Source organism: Typopeltis vanoorti, chromosome 20 (assembly GCF_054136105.1).
Source record: "Typopeltis vanoorti isolate ZY-2024b chromosome 20, IOZ_Tvanoo_1.0, whole genome shotgun sequence".
Taxonomy (NCBI): domain Eukaryota; kingdom Metazoa; phylum Arthropoda; class Arachnida; order Uropygi; family Thelyphonidae; genus Typopeltis; species Typopeltis vanoorti.
This window is the reverse complement of record NC_143568.1, coordinates 82,786,638-82,807,151: the sequence shown is the minus strand read 5'-3', so window position 1 is coordinate 82,807,151 and position 20,514 is coordinate 82,786,638. Positions and strand designations below refer to the sequence as shown.

At 35.9% G+C, this 20,514-nt stretch overlaps 1 protein-coding gene across 3 annotated transcripts in view; it reads right to left on the bottom strand.

Moving 5' to 3' along the window:
• The window catches only part of LOC150095606 (heat shock factor 2-binding protein-like), a 142,567-nt gene that overhangs the window by 92,427 nt on the left and 29,626 nt on the right, over positions 1-20,514 (bottom strand). For all 3 annotated transcript variants that reach the window (XM_090410383.1, XM_090410382.1, XM_090410384.1), the window contains exon 4: positions 16,237-16,375. In XM_090410383.1, coding sequence (XP_090266509.1) covers positions 16,237-16,375 — 139 coding nt within the window. The remainder of the gene's footprint in view (positions 1-16,236; positions 16,376-20,514) is intronic.

Below are 20,514 nucleotides of genomic sequence, written 5' to 3'. Positions count from 1 at the left end.
GGCAGTAGAAGCAACAATGGGAGAAAATGAGATTAAGCTCCAAGAATTCTGAAAAAATTTTAACATTAAACACAAAATTGAAAACTTTCATGATTTGTGCGAGCAAGTATCTTCTAGCTGCATGAGAGCTGTTTGGAAAATCCCTTTTGCCAGAATTCGCTAATGACTTAGGTAGTTTTCATAATCCTGTGAACAACTTGGTTGAAGAAATCCTTGCAATTGGTGAAGACCTTGGTTTTGATTGTTGATGCAGAAGATGTTAAAGAATTATTGGATTCAAATTCAAAAGATTTCAGTGACAACGATCTTCTTGAATTGAACAACAACATGCACATGAAGACAACAAACAAATGGAACGTGATGATGAGGTTCCAAAGGAGATAACAATCAAAGAACTGGATGGAATATTTTGCAGTTTAGAATTGTTTAAGTAGCAAATAATGGATATGGATCCAGATGTTAATCGAAGAATGCTTGTTTGCCGAGGTCTAGAGTTATTTTGCTTGTTATCGTAGAATTTATTCTAAGAAAAACGCTAAAACTGTTCAAATGACTCTTGATAACTTTTTGATAAAAAATAATAACTATTATTATAATTTTTTATAAAATATACTATTATAAAATATAAAATTAAAATATACTATTATTAAAAAATTATAATATAACTTATTACTGTTGCCCACAACAACAATAAGTAATAAAATTTCACCTGCATCTATCTATCTATGCCATAAGATTTCCTTAATAACTTGTATGAATCTATCATATCTCCTTTCCTTGGTTTGTTCTTCAAACTTTGAAGACCACATTTGCTTGGTCTATCTTCATATGCTCATTTCCACACACAATATCATCTTGGTCTGCTACTATTGGATCTTTTCAAATCTCATCCCCTCGGAACCTAGGTCTCTATTTTACAGTGTAAATCATGTGTCATGTTGCATCCTAGTTACGTGAAGTTTCTAACCTCTTTCAGCTCGTGTCTGTTGATCTTTATTTGCTTTTTCATCCTCTTCTCTTTCTCTCTCTGAATATCACTGTTTTAGTTTTTTCAATGTTCATCATCGACCTATATCTCTTTCCTTCTTCACTTAACTCCAGCACCATTCTTTCTAGTTCCTCTTTATCTTCTTCAATAATGACTATGGTTGTCTGCTAATCATAAATTATTTTTGTACCTTGAACTGAAATTTATCTTATATTATCCTTTATGACATCCACTTTGCTTTCTAAAAACATGATAAAGATGTTTAGGAATATTGGGTCTCTTTGTCTTGTGTCTCTTGTTGTCCAGAACCATTTTCCTATTTCTCCACAATTTCTAACAGCAACTTCTGTATTTTCTGCAATAGACATATCAGGTTTCAATCCACTATATAAGATTCAAGTACAGCCCATGCCACCTTCTGATCTATACTGTTAAATGCTTTCTGAAAGTCAAAGCAGGTATAAAACATTGCTATGTAGAGCTTTCTCCACAATCTGAACATTAATATTTGGTGCATAGTACTTCTGTCTCTTCTAAATCCTGCTTGGTCATCTTCCATTAGTTTCCTTATTCTTTCTGTTAATATCATAAGTACTTTTCCCACATGACTTGTGCAATTGTTCTGTGCAGTTGTTGCAGCCCCCCCCCCTTTTTTTTGAATGGGTACCAGAACTGACCTTACCCATTTTTTTGACATTCTCTTTGTTTCATGCAATATTGCACAACCAGTGTAGTTCGTCTATGATCGTGATCATCTCACCACCATGTATGAGAATCTCCCCAGTGATGTCTTCATTCCTGGGGCTTTTATGGTTCTTCAGGTGTTTTACTGCCTTATCTTCAGTATATCCGTTTCTCCCTCTGTGGCTGGTGGTAATATTTTAATCAATTCATTAATTAACCTCTCTTAGACTTCAATATCTTCCTGTGTCTTATCTAACACTGAGAAGTGTCTTGTCAATCTCTCTCCTTTTCTTCTGTGTTCATCAAAGTGACATCATTTTCATATTTTATGGTTGATGATTCTGATCACCTTATTTACTACTCTTGTTCTGTATTTGCCATAGTATTTATTAATATCCTTGCACTGTTTCACTAGCCATTTTGATTATCTCGTTTTGCTTCCTTTTTCACTTAATTGCATTTTGATCTGTAGAAGTTTTAACTTTTATTATTGTAAAAGAGTTTAATTTTTTTTATTTATTTAAATCTTGTTGGCTGTGCCATTTGTAGAAGTTTTATCTAATACTTGTAGAAATATTTATAGATTATTATTTATTAAATCCTGATCATCAATTGCACCTTTTGTAAAAATAGGCTTCCAATGGTATCGAATAACTATACTGAATCTAAGTAAGATCCTAGATATTTGAATTTTGCTAGGATAACTCTATCTATTCTCACAATTCAATCTTAATTTCAACATTAATTAAGAAAATCAAGTCTTTACACCTCTATTTACAAAAAAAAAAAAAAAAAGTTTAATAATGCAAAAATGCATTTAAAAAAATTTACATCATATTCTGAACTTTAACCACAATTTAAAATCTAAAAAGACAATTAATTAAATCACATCTTATCTGGGTCCATAATATTCCAGCCAAGGAGAACATCTTTCTACTAACTCAGCTGTGTTACCAAAAAAAAGTTGAATGAAACAGTTTTTTTTTATCTCTTCAGCAGTTTCCTTTCCTGGAAACCACTCTTTTACAAAATATCAAAAATATTTGTAGATTACCTATTTCTAGTCAGAGATACACAAGTTCACACTTGGATAATAAAATCCTCAATTTCAAACACTCTTTAGTGTTCTTCGTTCTTCCTCCATAAAACACTTCCAGAAAAATCACGCAATAATATTTCTTCATTCTTCTTCAATATTAACAACTTTTTTTCTCTCCCTGTATGAAGGATTTCCAAGGAAAAATTATCATCATCATCAAACTCCTGATATCTACCCTCAAGGGGTACACAGGATATGACAGTACTACATGAAAAATTTACATAATTACTAACTTCCTATCTACAATTTTCTTCCAAATCAGTCTGTTACCTGTCAAGACTCCAAAATTATCAGATCTTATATTTCTATCTTCTAAGGCACATTTTACTGTATCAATCCACCTATATCTTCCTCTGGGTCTTTTTCCTGCCAACCTGGCAGAGAACACTTGTTTTGCTAATCTTTCCACTCCTATTCTGTTTAAGTGACCATACCACCTGAGATTAGCTCTGCTAACGAATTCTTGGATACTGACAATGTCAAGATCTTTCCTAATATCCTCGTTTTTAATATGATATTGCCATTGATGCCATCTGTTCATGCCCCTAATCTTTCTCAGGACGCTCATATCTCAGTCTCTAGTCTTTGGTCAAGTATTTTACTTTTAACCCAGCTCTCAGATCCATAAGTTAAAATTGGTTTGAACAATGTCTTGTATATAGCTAATTTAATGTTTTGACTAATTTTCCTCTTATTCCATATAAATTTATTCATTTGACTTCCTACCATACCAGCTTTGTTGATTCTATTGTCTATTTCAATATTTAATTAAATCTTAATGTGGTATTGTTTGTTTTTGGTAGCTTGGTGTGTCTGTGTGATTTCTGCATTATTAAATTAATATTTTGAAGATATGACAGATAGTGTAGCACATGGCGCCAATGAGAAGGAAAACAATGGTGACCAAATCATCGCCGTCTTTGTTCAGAAATTTTAATGTAAGGGAGTTCATGTGGTGCAATGTCTGCGGGATGTATGCTTTCCCAAAAGAGGCTGGAGTTTGGTTAGATAATGATAGTGGTGGGAGAGTGTGCCAAAAGTGAGGATTTGAAGTGTGTGTCAGGTCATTCATGAGATCGTTGTCGCAGAAGAAAGCCAGAATGTGACAGAAAATAGTGGTTTGATAGGAAATTGCGATGTTGTACCAGATAGTATTGAGAGCGGTGATGAAAGGGAGAGTGAAAGTAATTATACAGAGAGAGAGAGAATGGTCTGAACAATGAAAAAAATGAGGAATTAGTTGCAATGAGTGAGATCGCATGGTTGTGCGGAGTAATACATAGGGCGAAGCGGCAGCTGGAGCGATTGCAAAACTTTTTACCGAGTGCATCAGCTAACGGAATGAAGCAATTGTGTGAAAAGAAAAATAAGTGTATGATTGGGAGTGTAAGAAAAATGAAGGAATGAGTGTTGTATGGTGACTCGTTAGTAAGAGGTGTATTAGATGAGTTTGACAAAATCATACTTATCGGGTGTGAAAATTAAAGATGTAAGTGAGAGTATTAGAGTGCAAAAGCAGAGGGTGAAAGAAATGATAGTCATGCAGGAACAAATGATTTGAAAGGAGATAAAAGTGCTATGAGAGAGGATTTGAAGGAATTATTAAAGGTAGCAAAAGAAAAGAGTGAGAGAGTTAGGATAGTGAGTCTGTTGCTGCGGTATGAGAGAGAAGAATTTAGGAGGAGGGCTATAATTGCAAACGACTCTATGCGCAGACTATGCAGAAGATGTGGTGTGGAATTTGTGGACGTGTGGAGTGAGTTTGATGGGCAAAAGGATTTGTACAAGATGGACGGCTTGCATCTGAATGGATTTGGTATGTGGAGACTGGAAAAAGTGTTGCTGAATGAGAGCTAGTATGAAGGACAAGAAATCAGAATGGGATAGTTAATATAACGCATCAAGATAGGGGGTGGGACTAATGGACCTCTGCATTTCATGTATACTAATGCCAGGAGTATTAGGAACAAGAAGGAAGAAATTTTGGCCTTGGTTGGCTCTTCCTGGCCACAGGTTATTGGCATTAGTGAAACATGGCTGACAGAAGATAATATAGTTAGCATGATAGAATGTGAAGGGTATAGTGTGTTCAGGGGGGGGACAGAGAGAATAAAATGGGGGGAGAAGTGTTATTGATGATAGCTGATGAACTGCAGCCAAGGAGAATAGAAGTTGAATTGCAGGATAGTGAAAAGCTTATTTGAGTCTATTTTGTGTGAGATCGAGACTAGCAGAACAAAATATACAGTTGGGTGCTGCTATAGACCAAATGACAGAATAGATGGTGGAGATAGTATGCATAAACAAATTGATGCAATGAGTGGAAGGAGGGTAATTATTATGGGGGATTTCAACTATGGTAACATTGATTGGAAGGAGGAGAGGACACATGTGAGGAAGGAACTGGATTTTATGCAGTTATTAAGGGATAGCCATCTGAGACAGCATGTAATGGAAAATACTAAGGGTTCGAGAGTGCTTGACCTAGTAATAGCATGAGAATTTGACTGTAATGAATATGACCATGTTGCCACCAACTGGTGAGAGTGATCATAAGGTCCTGACCTGGGAGGTGGCTAAATGTGTGAAATTTTCGATTAAGACAGGGTACATATGGAATTACCGTGCTGGTAAGTATGACAAGCTTAGGGGATTGCTTGGTTCAGTGCCATGTCATGTAAAACTGCAAGGACTGGATCTTGATAGTACATGGGAAGTAGTCAAGGAGCGTTTGCAGGTGGTAATGGGTGACTCTATACCCAGAGTCCGAATAGTGAATCAAGTAGGGGTTAAATGGATGAATAACACCATTAAGTTTGAGCTGCAAAAAAAGAAACAACTGTGGAGGGAATTTAAGGAGAAAGGTGACCTGCAGGCACATGAACGGTATAAAGTGCAGGCCAGAAGGGTAACGAGTGCGGTAAGAAAAGCAAAAGGGGATTATGAAAGGAAATTAGCCATGCAAGCTAAAGAGAATCCCAAACAGTTTTTTCAATATGCTGCAAGTAAGAGAAAAACTGTATACGGCAGAATGATTTTAACGAATGCCGATGGTAGGGAGGTCACTGAATCAATTGATATAGTGGAATTACTGAGTGAGCACTTTGCAAGAGTATATCATCCAGATGGTGACATTGAAGGAATGAAGGAACCATTAGTTTATATGGCAATTGTGGTGAAGAGTCTATTACAAAATCTTAATGTGAATACATCTGTGGGATTGGATGGTATACCAGCATGGGTCTTACATGAAGCAGCTAAAGAATTGTCAGTGCCCTTGACCATATTGTTCAATCTGAGTCTCGGGTCTGGTTTAGTCCCAAAGGGGTGGAAAGAGGGGAAAATAGTTCCACTTCATAAAGGAGGATCCAAGACTGCTGTTGCAAATTACCGACCGATCAGCATATCAGGAGTCGTTGTCAAGGTCTTGGAGAAAGTAGTCAAGAGAAAAATACAGGAATGGATTGATGAAAATGAGATACTGTATGGGGGGACAGCATAGTTCTGTGAAAGGTAGATCAAGCCTCAGTAACTTGCTCAAGTTTTATAACACAGTGATGGCTGAACTGGATAGGGGTAATGGTTTTACAGTAATACTGCTGGACCTGGCTAAGGCCTTTGACAGGATACCACATGGAATTCTAATCCGTAAACTGCAACATATGGGGATGGATATAGGGTTGGTGAGATGGATAGGTGGGTGGTTGATGGAGAGATATCAGAGAGTAGTTTATTCAGGAGTAGAGTCCAAAAGACAGCCTGTGACTAGTGGTGTGCCGCAAGGTTCTGTTCTTGGACCACTACTATTTAATTTGTTCATTAACGATATAGGAAAGAATCTGAGAGGAACGGTTCATTTGTTTGATGATGATGCCAAGTTGGGTAGGGCAATAGTGAATGAAGATGATGTCAAAATTTTGAAGAATGATTTGGATAGATTGGAGGACTGGGCTAAGGAGAATGGATGTCAATTTAATGTGGCAAAATGTAAAGTTATGCATTTTGGGCTGAAAAGGTTAACAGCAGTATACCCCATTGGTGGAACTGAACTCCAGGAGATTGATGAGGTCAGGGACTTGGGAGTGTTGGTGGATAGAGAGATGAAGTTTAGGCAGCACATTGCAAAAGGGCTAAATCAGCTCATCAAATCACTTGGTTGCTGAAGAATACATTGACGAGCAGAGACAAGCAAGTTATTGTTCCTCTGTATCGAGCCTTGATAAGACCCCATCTCGACTACTGTGCCCAGATTTGGTAGCCTGGGTTTCTTCTAGATGGGGAGGAGGTGGAGAGGATCCAGAGGCGAGTGATCAAGATGATAACAGGTCTATGGAATGAACCTTATGAGAACAGGTTGAAGATTTGTGTGTTGCAGAAATTGGTTGATAGGCGAAAAAGGGAGGAATATGATTGAGACATTCAAATTACTGAAGGGTTTCTATAAGATTAATTCAGAGGATATTTCTGAGAACAGGACTGGTGGTGGGATGACTAGGGGCATCCATGGAAGCTGGGCAAGAGTGTGGTTAATAGGAGTTTAGAGCTAGGTTTTTTACTTTTAGAGTGGTAAATGAGTCGAATAAGCTGCCAGAGTCTGTTGTGGGTGCTATGACTGTGAATGAATTCAAGGCAAAGTATGATAGATACTTTGTGAATGTCGAATAGTTGTGATGTTCAGGGCCTACCTCGATGAGTCTAAGGACTCTTTGGAGTTTCCCGTAGTAATCATAATAATAAATAATAATAATAATTTAACCATCTTCACTAAAAACCATGCCTAAGTATATGAAATCTTTTACTTGTTCTATAGGTTCTCCATTCACAATGCAGTTGATATTTTCAATGCTTCTGCCTATTTTCATTATCTTTGCCTTGTTATTGCTGACCTTCATACCAAATCCATTACAATAGTTATTCAATTTAGTCAGGGAATCTTGCAGACTTGTAGCAGATTTATTTAGAAGTATAACATCATCTGCATAAAGCAAAGAGCCCAAATTAACATATCCAATTTGATAATCAGGTTTAATACCACTTTGCTTCATAATGTGATCCATACAGATAATGAATAACAGAGGGGATAGTGCGCATCCTTGTCTGACACCAGATTTAACATTAAACCATCTTCCTGCACTTCCTTCAATTCTAACCTGACTTACAACTCAAATAAAGACTAAGTATTGCTTGATGTAATGCCCCCATTGACATCATATAACAGTAGCATTTTGAATAGCTTCTATCTTGGCACCTTGTCATATACCTTTTCCAGATCTACAAAACTTAAAAACAGATCTTTGTTATATTCCCATGATTTCTCAACTATTTGTCAGAAAGTGAAAATCTGATCCTGAAAGAGTTTATTTGGCTTGAATCCAGCTTGTTCTTCACCAAGTCTCTCTTCCACAATCCTTCTCAACCGTTTCTCAAGTATACCTGCATATATCTTACCAGGAATACTCAATACAGAAATACCTTTGTAATTCTCACTGCAATTTGTGCACATTCAGTTTTATTTCCCTTTTTATATATGGGTACTATGAGAGCTCTACTCCAAACATCTGGAATTCGTCCCTCTGTCCAGGCCTTCTGAACTATGCAGTGTAGTCCTTAAAGACTTTTATACCTCCATATTTGACCATTTCTGGTGAATATCATCTACTCCTGCTGCCTTTCCACATATCAGGCTTCTGATGATTTTTCCTACTTCAAGTAAAGATATGTATTCTTGACTGCATGCCTGGTCAGTGTTTGTTACTACTGTGCTGCCATCAAGGCTTGTTTCATTTAGCAATTTTTCAAAGTAACTGCTCCATACATCAAGGATATCTTTTTATCCTGTTTTCATGTCACCTTTATCATCTCTAATTCCTTTTACAGCACTCTTTCCTTCATTTCTGAGCTTCTTCAACAACCTCCAGAATATTTTGCCACCTCCTTGATTTTTGTTTTCTATGTTCTTGCCAAAGTCCTCCCATGACTTTAGTTTAGCTAGTTTTACAGTGTTTAGCTTTCTTACATTTGACTCTGTATTCTCTAAGAGCACAAGCTGACTTATTTGCCAGGAACTTTTAATATGCTTTCTTCTTTTCCTTCACTGCTTCTTTAACTTCCTGTGTCAACCATGGAGTTCTGATTTTTCTATTCTTGCAAGACAATCTTACCACATGCCTCTCTGGCTGAATCAATCAGTGTTTTTTTTTCCAGGGCTTGACAGTGAATTTCCAAGGTTTGGTTCATATTCTCAAACTCTTTTATTTTTTCTTCAATAATCTTTGTGTATTTTAGTCTACAGTTCACATCTGAGAGCTGCTCAACTTTTATTCGCTTTAAAACTTTCTTACATGTTCTTCTTTTCAATATGAAATTCAGTTTTATCCTGCTCAAGACTAAATAGTGATCACTTCCAATTTCAAATCCTCTGTACGCTCTGGTATCCTGCACCAGGGAGAAAACATCACTATCAACAATAACATAGTCAATGAGACTTTTCTTATTCCTTGTCTCTTCTCTCCATGTGAATTTGTGCACATTTATATGTTGGAACATGGTGTTAGTAATAACCAGTTCATGTGCTGAGCAGAAATCCAACAGGTATTTGCCATTATTATTAGCTTTGCTCTTTTCTCTCAATTTTCCCAAAATATTTTTGTATGTCTGACAATCATTTCCTACTCTGCTATTTAGATCCCCAATAAGTACCAGCTTTTCATTTTTCATTGTGTCAGTTGCTTTCTCTAAAGCCTCAAAAAATTCCTTCAATTCTAATCCAATCCCAATTGCGCAGTTGGATATACAAACTTTGTTTTATCCAAGCAACATCTGAACTGGCATATTGTACTTTTCCTTTGTATTTCCATATTGCACCAGATTTCAAATATGTCTTATTAGTAGAACCTTCTGTGTTACCATAGGCACAAATAAGTCTCATTGTCCAGTTCCACATTCTCATATTTGCCCACATCACTCTACTTAAGACTGCCTGCCATTGAAGAAGATTAGCTTCATATTTAGTGTTAAATACTATGGCTACTCTTTCTTTTCCTTGATTGTCATTGCCTGAATATAACATTTTGCATTTATTGCTCAGAAAGATCTCACCAGTTTTTGCCTTTTTTGTTTTAGTCACCTCTATTATGTCGATCTGGTACTTATCCAATTCCTAAGCCAGCTCCATTTCTTTGCCATTCAGGCTTCTTATGTTGACAGTACCGACCTTGAACTCTCATGATGTTGAGTAGGGGTGGGTATTAGGATTTGTTCCAGTAGCTGAATTTTCGCTTTGCTCTGGTTCCCTGGCGAAAACAACGGGAGCCTTGTTTAATCAGGTGATGTCCCAAAGACTGCCTGCCATTGAAGAAGATTAGCTTCATATTTAGTGTTAAATACTATGGCTACTCTTTCTTTTCCTTGATTGTCATTGCCTGAATATAACATTTTGCATTTATTGCTCAGAAAGATCTCACCAGTTTTTGCCTTTTTTGTTTTAGTCACCTCTATTATGTCGATCTGGTACTTATCCAATTCCTAAGCCAGCTCCATTTCTTTGCCATTCAGGCTTCTTATGTTGACAGTACCGACCTTGAACTCTCATGATGTTGAGTAGGGGTGGGTATTAGGATTTGTTCCAGTAGCTGAATTTTCGCTTTGCTCTGGTTCCCTGGCGAAAACAACGGGAGCCTTGTTTAATCAGGTGATGTCCCAGCCAGAATGAAATTCTGTTCATGTTGTACAATTTGGTCGGCTAAATTCCAAATTAACAGCCGATCCTCGTTCGTTCAGTATCCAGGTAGATACCTAACATGGTATACCATGAGAAGGCGAAGATTGGACATTAGGTCAGAAGCCATGGTTGGTTCTCCACATATTCCTTTAAAGGCTATGTGGAGGTCTCCTCTCAGTTATATAGCTTTGATCCGTAAGCACCCTGGAAAAAGTAACAAACACTTAAAAATCAACTTGCTGTAACTATCTCAAAAACAACCATTAAAACCTTACTGTTTTAATGGAGCTTTTAATATGCGATAAACATTTCTCTTTCTATATGAGAAATTTCATTTATCAAGTTCTGAAGTTTCTATCAATTTCTTCCACTGTTATTCAAGTAGATTTTGTAACATAACAACTAAAACATTTAAAATATCTTTCTTTCTAAAAGACTAATACTAATGAAACTTTCCTCTAATTTCCAAAAATTTTCACATATTTCAACATATCTGTATCACTCTCAGAGAGCTCTCTCCAGCTTTACTAGTTACTCAGTTTTCACTCATGCATGCTCCAGCACATGCAAAACTTCTGGTTCTGCTTCAGTCACAAAGTGAGAGAAACTGCTGCCATTACATTATTTTCATGGCATTTTGCTTGAAGGTGGTAAAATCTCAAAGTTTCAGTCAATTGAGGAAGTCTTTTTAACTTATGTATTTTAAACATACAGAAACATTAAACTATAATACTAATTTTGGCCAGACTAAATTATAATAAAATAAATTCACTTTGTTAAAAATTAGTGCTACACATAAACACAATATATTAATTATGCATGACTACTATATATATATATATATAAATACATACACACAAACAAACAATAAATTGCTTTTCCACACAATATAAGCTGGTAATTCGAAACAGCAAACTCTTTATACACTAATTTACATAAATAAAAATATTGTAGAACACCCACATGCATATACAGATGGTCTACAGCTCTATACTCTATTTTCATTTCCACAAAAATCTCTCTTTCCTAATCTTTAATACTCATTTTTTCTTGAATTATCTTTAATGTCTCTGGCTTTTCTGTCTGTGGGACTGTTTGTTCCATTGCTCTCTTGATTGCAGACACCACTTTGATGTGTTTATTTTCCAGTTCATTTTCTGTAATGGATTTTAGTTTTTCCTCAAACACTTCCTATACATTTTTCTGAGTGATTTTCTTGCTCAGTGTCCTCATATCTCTCTGTATCTGAGACTGTGGCTTCACTTGTTGCTTGAGTTACAACTTGATATTAGCGATCATTAAGCTATGATCCGATTCCATGTGTGCTCCTTGAAATGTTTGAACTGATGTGGCCTATACATCAATGTCAAGCATGTTCTTCTTTCTTTCATCAGGTGACCACCATGTCCACTTCCTGCAGTCTTTTTGCTAGAATTTTGTGTTGCAAATTACCACATCATGCTTCTAGACAAACTCCAGTATTCTTTCACTGCTTTCTCATATTCATATTTGTGCACTATTCTTTCCCATTCTTCATTGTTCTTTCCAATTACATTCCAATCTCCTCCAATGATTAGTTAATCTTTCTTTGGTACTAGTTTCAAGATTATTTCCAAGTTGCTACAGAATAGTTCTATTTCTTCTTCTGTACTTTCTGAAGTGGGTAAACAGACCTGGAACACTGTGATGTGAAATGGTCTAGCTGCAAATTTTGCCATTATTATTCTTTCATTTATTGGTTTCTCTTTTCATTTAATGCTTCTCTTTCTTTTTATACTGAGAAGAAATTCAACTCCTGCCTCTTATTTTATACTATTATCAATCCAGATGATTCTTCCACCCCTAATCTCCCATGACTCTGTCCAGTACATCTTTACTAATCCAATCCCAATCGCTCAGTTGGGTATACAGACTTTGTTTTATCCAAGCGACGTCTGAACTGGCATATTGTACTTTTCCTTTGTATTTCAATTATGTCTTGTTTTTACATTTAGTATATCTACACTCATATATTCTGTTTCCCTCCTACCCTCATATCTGAAAGGCATTCTACTATCTACCATCCAGAGAAGCTTTCTAGAGGTTCAGTTTGGCCCCCCCCCCCACTACCTCCTGAGGGCTCCTTTCTTTGGGATGAGTTATAAGTTATGAGCTATATATAGTTATATGCATACTGTTTCCATAATGAAGGGAAGATGTAAGATGAGAAAGAAAGATGTGAAGAGGATACAGGATGGATAATAATTCATAACACTAATATTAACATAAGTTTCACAGCTTACACATGTAACAATTGTACAGAATTTATTCAAAAACTCAAATATATTTCATGCAACATTATGTGGACATCGTCAGGAGATAAATCATTAACTAGATTCAAAAAAGGAATCAAATCTATCTACCTGACGATGAAATATATTGGAGTTTTTGAATAAATTCTATATAATTTTTGCTACACGTGTAAGCATTGAAACTTACTTTAATACGTCTAGTACACATGTTCCACAAAAGCTATTAATAATATTAATATGTATGAAACAGAAATGGGAGAATACTAACAGGTTCATAAGACTAGGTATCCAAGCTATTCAAGGATTTTTCTGATGTCTTTGGATGAAAGAAAGGAGTCATGCAGGAGTTGGAGGAGAAAAATGGTACCAGGAAGTCAGACTTGCTTTGGATGATGTTACAATGGCACCATCAACCCAGATGTGAGTGTGAGAGAGAGAGAGAGAAGTAGAAACATAGATGGGCAAAAATTGTGCCTGATGGTCCCGGCAACGGACCATAAAGCTTGACTGCAATTTGAGCAGGAGACAAGTTTTGGCCAATGGTCTTTTTTGTAGTAATTGTGTACTGCCTTGCAGATCAAATGCAATGCTAGAGTTTCGATTTCAAGCCACTTGCAACATGTAGAATTTTCTTCAACTGCTTTGGCATACTGGTGTAAATCAAGATTCGTATAGTTGTCTAGGGTTTTTGGAAAGAATGAAAAATGAAAGCTCTCATATTTCAGTTATTCAGATGGAACAGGTGTTTGGATCATGAAGATTAAAACAGCAGTCATCCCAAGGAGAGGAGGAGGAGGAGTATAAATCTTGCAGGGCATCCCATTTGACACTTGCATTGCCAATGCATGAGACTAAGAGTGACTGGATAAAGTGCATTCTGAAGGTAGGAAACTTGGATCGGTTTTCGGTCTGTATTATCAAGAATAAATAAATACACTACAGATGTATTTATCGGGATAACTGATTAAAAGGAGACCAAGAGCATCATGAAAGTGGTAAGGATTCTGATAGGAAGATGGACAATATGTGAAAAACTATTACTGATAGCAAATATTTCTACATCTTTGCCAATGCTTGATCAGTGTAACCATAGAAAGGAAGCCAATTCTGAATTGTGAAAATTGAAATCCTCACAAAAGATGATCTCACTGTTTAGGTATTTGGAATGTAGATGATCAGATAGTTCCAAAATGGTTATCAGAATTTCAATAATGATAGAAGGAGGTAAGAAAATTTTGAGCTACAGCAGATACTAAAAAGGTATTCAAAGTCTGCTATTCTCTGGCACAGAATATCAGACATCATAAATGCACAGGTTTCAACCTTGTTGGCAGAATGAGTTGTGCAAAGGATAGGAAAGTTTAGATGGATGATTAGATGTGTCTATAAGTAGTGGTGCACATAATTTAAATTGGTGTTAAGAACATTAATGTTGGTCTGTTTTTTTTTTAGGAATAATGGGTTTTTGTTGTTTTTTTATATTTTTTTGTTTGGATTATTGTTGTTTAATTTTTTTTTGGAGAGATTAGAGTTTTGTTGATTTTTTTTTTTTTTTTTTTTTTTTTTGAGGGAGGTCTTTTTTAATTATATGCTGCCTTTCATTGTTGCCATGTATTGTTACAAAAAAGTGTTAAAAAGAAAGGAAACATACTGAGGGTAAAGAATCTATAAACATGTCTCTAACACAGAAAGAACACCAAGTTTTGTCCTGTGTGGTATCAACAGTTCTCCATTCATACCACTATACTTGGAATCCCCCTCTAGGCATTACCTGTAAATAGTAAATAGCAGCAATATTATTTCACAGCTGATCAGAAAGCCTTCTGTTGCATTAAGTTCTATCCTGGATAATATCTAGCACTCAGTCTGCAGAACCATTTTACTGCTGTATCCACAAATGGGAGAGATTTAGGGTACCTATGAGGGTTGTTTGAAAAGTTTGGTTAATTTCTAATAGATGGCGACACAATTTGTTCATTCATACCAGTGTTGGCATGTATCATCTTTTCCATTACCTTGGCAAAAATTTTAGCCATGTGCAATGCGTAGTTCTTGTTTGGCAAACATTTAAAATGAGCTCGTTTGCATTTGTCATAAAAATGGAGGAAAATGAGTTTTCTGTAGTGATAAAATACTTTTATTTGAAGAAGTGGACGGCTGTGCACATCAAATCCGAGTTAGACTGCAGTTCATGAAGACTCTGCACCAACATTAAAGACTATTTGTTTTTGGATAAATGAGTTTAAATGTGGTTGTAAGTCCACTGAAGATGAAGCATGCTCCGGACACCTGACTGAGGTCACCACGAAGGAAATGATTGACAAAATCCATAGTATCGTTATGGAAGACCATCAAGTGAAAGTGTGTGAGATTGCTGAGATTGTAGGCATCTATTGATGGCCACTGTTTTTGGGATTCCCATGGAATTATCATGATAGACTATTTGGAAATGGGTAAAACAATAACAGGAGTCTATTATGCGTCACTGTTGGAATGTTTAAAAACACAACTGAAGAAAAAATGGTCAAGACTGGCACAAAAAAAAAGTGCTCTTTCATCAAGACAATGCGCTGTCCCACACATCAGCCATTCCAATGGCAAAATTGCACGAATTTAGGTTTGAATTGGTTCCGCATCCAACGTACTCTCCGGACTTGGCCCTGTGTGACTTTTTCTTGTTCCCAAACTTAAAAATTTGGCTCAGTGGAAAAAAATTTTCTCACATGAGGATGTCATCAAGGCCAATGACTATTTTGCACAATTTGGCAACTTCTACTTTTTAGATGGGATTAAAAAATTGGAAACTCACTGGACCAAATATGTAGACCTCAATGGAGACTATGTTCAGAAATAAAGGTGATTTTTTCCAAAAAAATGTGTTTAACTTATTTTTTTACCAAACTTTTCAAACAACCCTCGTATAATGTACACATTGTAGAAGGATAGTGGTGTCACAATGGGTGATGAAATTCATCTCCCATCTAATAAATATGCATGCTCACAGAGGAAGTGAACAATTTCATAAATGATTATAGTGGATATAAAACATTGAAAGCAATTCATGCAAAGGGATTCATTTTCTAAACTTTTAAGTTTTCAAAAGGCAAACATTTACCATTTGACAAGTTGTGAAAGTTGGATTGAAGCTTTTATATTAAGTGGTTATTGTTAAAATTGTTGATTGTTGAAAGTGGCAAACTGAATGCACACTGTTGGAAAATGTAGTGAGTGCACTAACAGTAAATGAGTACAAAGTGAAGAGTGATGACAAGTTGTGAAAGTTGGATTGGAGCTCTATATTAAGTGATTATTGTTAAGAGGCTTAGTATAATAAGAATCCTAAGGATGATATTTTGAAGCAGCTTAATAATCTGCTGGAATACATATGAGTGGTACAGAACTTGAACATGTTTTTCTTCTGGCTTTGTTACTTAAATAATTTAAGATTGCATACCATTTTCCAATACCGGCATGTAATGTAAAATATCTAGAAGTGCTGGTCCACAAGTATATGCCAAATTATGTCGTAGGCTGGTTACATTTTGTAGGATGACATGCAGGTGTGCCCGAGGAATCAATATTTTATCTTCTATCTATTAAAAGAAACCTGTATTTAAACATCAACTGATACAATAATATTGCTGACTAACATACTATTAAATATATAAAATTACAACATGATCTACAACTACTAAAAGAGAATTATGAATTATTTTACTTGAAACAATACTTTTGATATGCTATATATTGCATGAATTATATGAGCAATATCAATGCACAGAGGCTATGATGAAATATAAATTGTTTTTAATTAAGCTATGTAAAAGAAAATGATAGTGTTAAATGAGTACCAGAATCAAGTGCAGGTGATATTACTGTTACTTGTATTTGATTCTGTGATAGCCAAAGTCAGATACCATCCAAACATCCCAGCCAATTATGAAAAACATTATATGACGTCATATTGTTACATGGGAACATCCCCAGTGAGCCCAATCCTATGGAGGGGGGGGGATCCACTCTACCCATAGACCACCTTATCATAGCTATGTTTCAATTCATTCACAGACTATACAGCCACCACTTCCACTAGCAACCCATTTCACTCACTCACAATTCACCAAGAAAAAAATCATGCATCCCTGACAATCTGCACTTCTACTCAATATTCAATTCAATTTTTTTCTATTCAATATTTTTTCTCCTCCTACTACACATCAAAAGATTTCACTTGCATCTCCACTGCATAAAATCCTTTAACAGTAGCATATATGTGTCTATAATATCACATCTTCTCTGCCTATTTGGCAGTATTTATAGTCACATATGCTCATGCCCAACATTCCACAATTCTGTTAACATTTTTGTTACTGCTTCTATACGTTCACCATTTCCAGTCAGCTTCATTCCTTTTGAATCCTAGAGACCAAATATGAGTACAACAGTACAAATGTGATCGTAACAAGATCTTACAAACAGGCACCACCAGGTGTAATCCACTCACCAACTCGCCACAGGCAATCAAAGGCAAGTGGTGAGTGAATTTTATCCTTGTTCTAAATGCATTCCAAATATACATCATCTTGTCATAAATACTGTTACAACTTCTGCACAACCCCCACATTGCCCACAGAATTGCATGAGCCCAGTTTCGCTAGTGGCACTGTGTGCAGCCAACATTCACATGTTTATCATGCAGTGGGAAGATTATGAGAACCATGTAGCTGTAATAGCACTCCACAAGGTTGGAATGCAGACACCTGTTATTTTCAACACACTAAAAATACTTGGGATCAGTAGGATGTTTGTGTATTGGACTATTAACTGTTATAATAATAAAGAAGATGTATCTGACTGCCAAAGAACCGATCAACCACACTGCTGTAGGATACTACAGCTTGTCAGGGTTGTGAAAGCACACCTCCACCGTAATCCTGTGACAACACAGAAAGTGATGTTGCAAGAGATGAATGTTTCACAGGGAATGATGTCACATGTACTAACTGATGACCTGGAGATTAGAGCCTATCATCGTTCTACTGGACACTTTCTAACACCACAACACCAGTGATACATGAACAACAGACACAGAGATATCCTCTTCATAGATAAGAAGATTTTCACCACTGAAGAGTTGTTTAACTGCCAAAATGACTGGGTATATCCCTGGATGGTCGTACAACATGTGCCATAGTACCCAGGATTCAGAGAGGTCATCACCCTACCTCAGTGATGGTTTGGTGAGGGGTGACATATCAGGGGTATCAAAGTTGCATTTCTGTGAGAAAGGAGCCAAAACCTTTGCCAAAGTGTATCAAGACATTGTGCTGGAACCTGTGGTATGAGCCCTGAACAACACCTTGTTTCACAGTAGGCAGTGGACCTTCCAACAGGACTCAGTCCCAGCACAAAAGGCGAGGACCACACAACAGTGGCTGCAGGCAAATGTGCCCAACCACATATCACCATCTGATGGTGCACATGAATTTAAATAAAATTAATTTAAATGATCTTATTATCTTTAAAGGGTAAAATTATAAAAAGTAGTCTGCGCAGTTAGCCAAGTGGCTACACACTTTGCAACCATATGCCTGGGAAAGGAGTGTCCTGGGTTCGATTCCCGTCGCTGACGTGAGGAGCTTAAGAATCTTTCTCAGGCATAGCCAAGTTAGCCAGTCTTGGGCATGGACAGCAAGGATTTTCTCCCCACAAGCAGGCAAACCAGTTTATCTGGGGTTTTTCCTTCTGCAAGCAGGCAAACCGGCCACATGAACACACGAGATACAGCCACAGGATATACCAGGAGGCAAAGGGCTAGTCACCTTATCCTTGGGAGAGGTACAACTTAGATGAGCTCAAGTCAGCTCTGTAATAAGCCAGTAAGGCCTAATACGTGGTAGGGAGAAGAAGAAGAATTAAAAAAGTAGGTTAAAATATTATTCCTTTCACAGCAGTAGCCCCCATTTTCAGAATGAAACCATCCGAGAGTTGAAAAATTGTTAATTGCACAGATCAAAGATTTAAATCAAAAATCGATACTGTCACCATGCAAATAATAATGAAAAAAACTCTCGGTCTGTAAAAAAATAGGAAAAAGTGAATCAACAAACAGTCAAAAGAAGTGAAAAAAAAATGGTATCCACCCTTTATGTGAAAATTAATTTTACACGGATTGCTTAGAATGCATTCACTAAGTAAAAGGAGTTAATTGTGTATGAAAGATTTCATAAATATTCACTATCAAGACACAAATATCCTCCTTATTTCTCTTACAGCAGTGTTTTCATTCTACACAAGAACCATTACTCTTCACACTTTCAGTTTTCATTTCGGTCATGAAACAAGAAAATTAAGCCATATTAAATGCTGCAACTTAACAACAGTAAATCTTAAGCACTTGAAGTGTACTAGAAAACAAGTAAGTTTTTCGTATCATAAATACATTGAAACAAAATTACAGATATCATTTCCAATATAAATAAATTTTAAATCAAACCTAAGCATTCATTTAGTTCAATATTAATCTTATACATACTTACAAGTACATACAGTATGCATGACATATGTACTAGACAATTTATTATTTAATAAAAAAAGTTTAAACTTTTCTCACAATATAATTTAATTAACAAAATGAACCAGTAATTAAAAATACAAAGATTAAAATTGGCACAGCATATATACATCTTATTCTTCTAACAGCTTTACCCCTGAACTCAGTGCACAATTGTAATATAGTATTATCCAAAGCTTATTTTAAGAGTACAGAGTGTGAATTTAGTTTATTGTAATTAAATGCTTGAAACATTGCATAACAAAAATGGTTTTTAATACTATTATTTAAAAAAATACAATTATGTTGCAAAGACAAATCAGAAACCAGATCACATGACTAAATGAGCCTGGCTTTGGTAAGTAAAACTTTTGTGGCTAGCAGATTTAAGGAATGTTCCTGGAACACTGGGCACCATATATAAAGGATGGGGGGGGAGAAGTTCTTATATTCTTGTATCCTCAGATACAAGAATATAAGAACATAATCCGAGGATACAAGAATATTCTTATATTCTTGTATCCTCAGACACAAGAATATAAGAACATAAGTTACCTTCATAACTCTGCTACTAGTATGTTCTTTCTTGTGGTTACATCAGTTTCTTTAATATCATTTTTGTTCTCGGTATTAATCAGAATTTACAGACCCACTGTTATTCTCTGTGTGTGTGTCATTTTTTTACCACCCTGAATTTCATTTCCCTCTCAACCATCATCCCAAAATCTCAAGTCTTACTACTTTCTTAGAGCAAAATTCCTCATTACAGTATGCCTTCCAGAATTTTTTTCAATGCAAAATGAATAATTTGCATTTAGCAACACTGAATGCCATTGATTATCATTTGCCCACAACAGTCCGTATTCAGATCCTTTTGTAGGTATTCCATACTGGAACTGTTCCTTATCATCCTACCCAACTTTGCATCATTAGTAAACAAATAGAAAGCCTTTCTCAATATCATTAATAAACAAATCAAATAATAGCGAGACAGAATAGTACTCTCTTTCCACTCCACTAGTCATCCCTTATTTCTGCCTCTATTTTTCTATACATTATCTACATATCTTGACATAGAATATTTCACTATTCATCTTATCTTAGGAATTAATAGTACACTCAACTACCCCACTACAAATGCAAAACAAGATAAAAGAAAAAAATATCTTTTAATGGGAG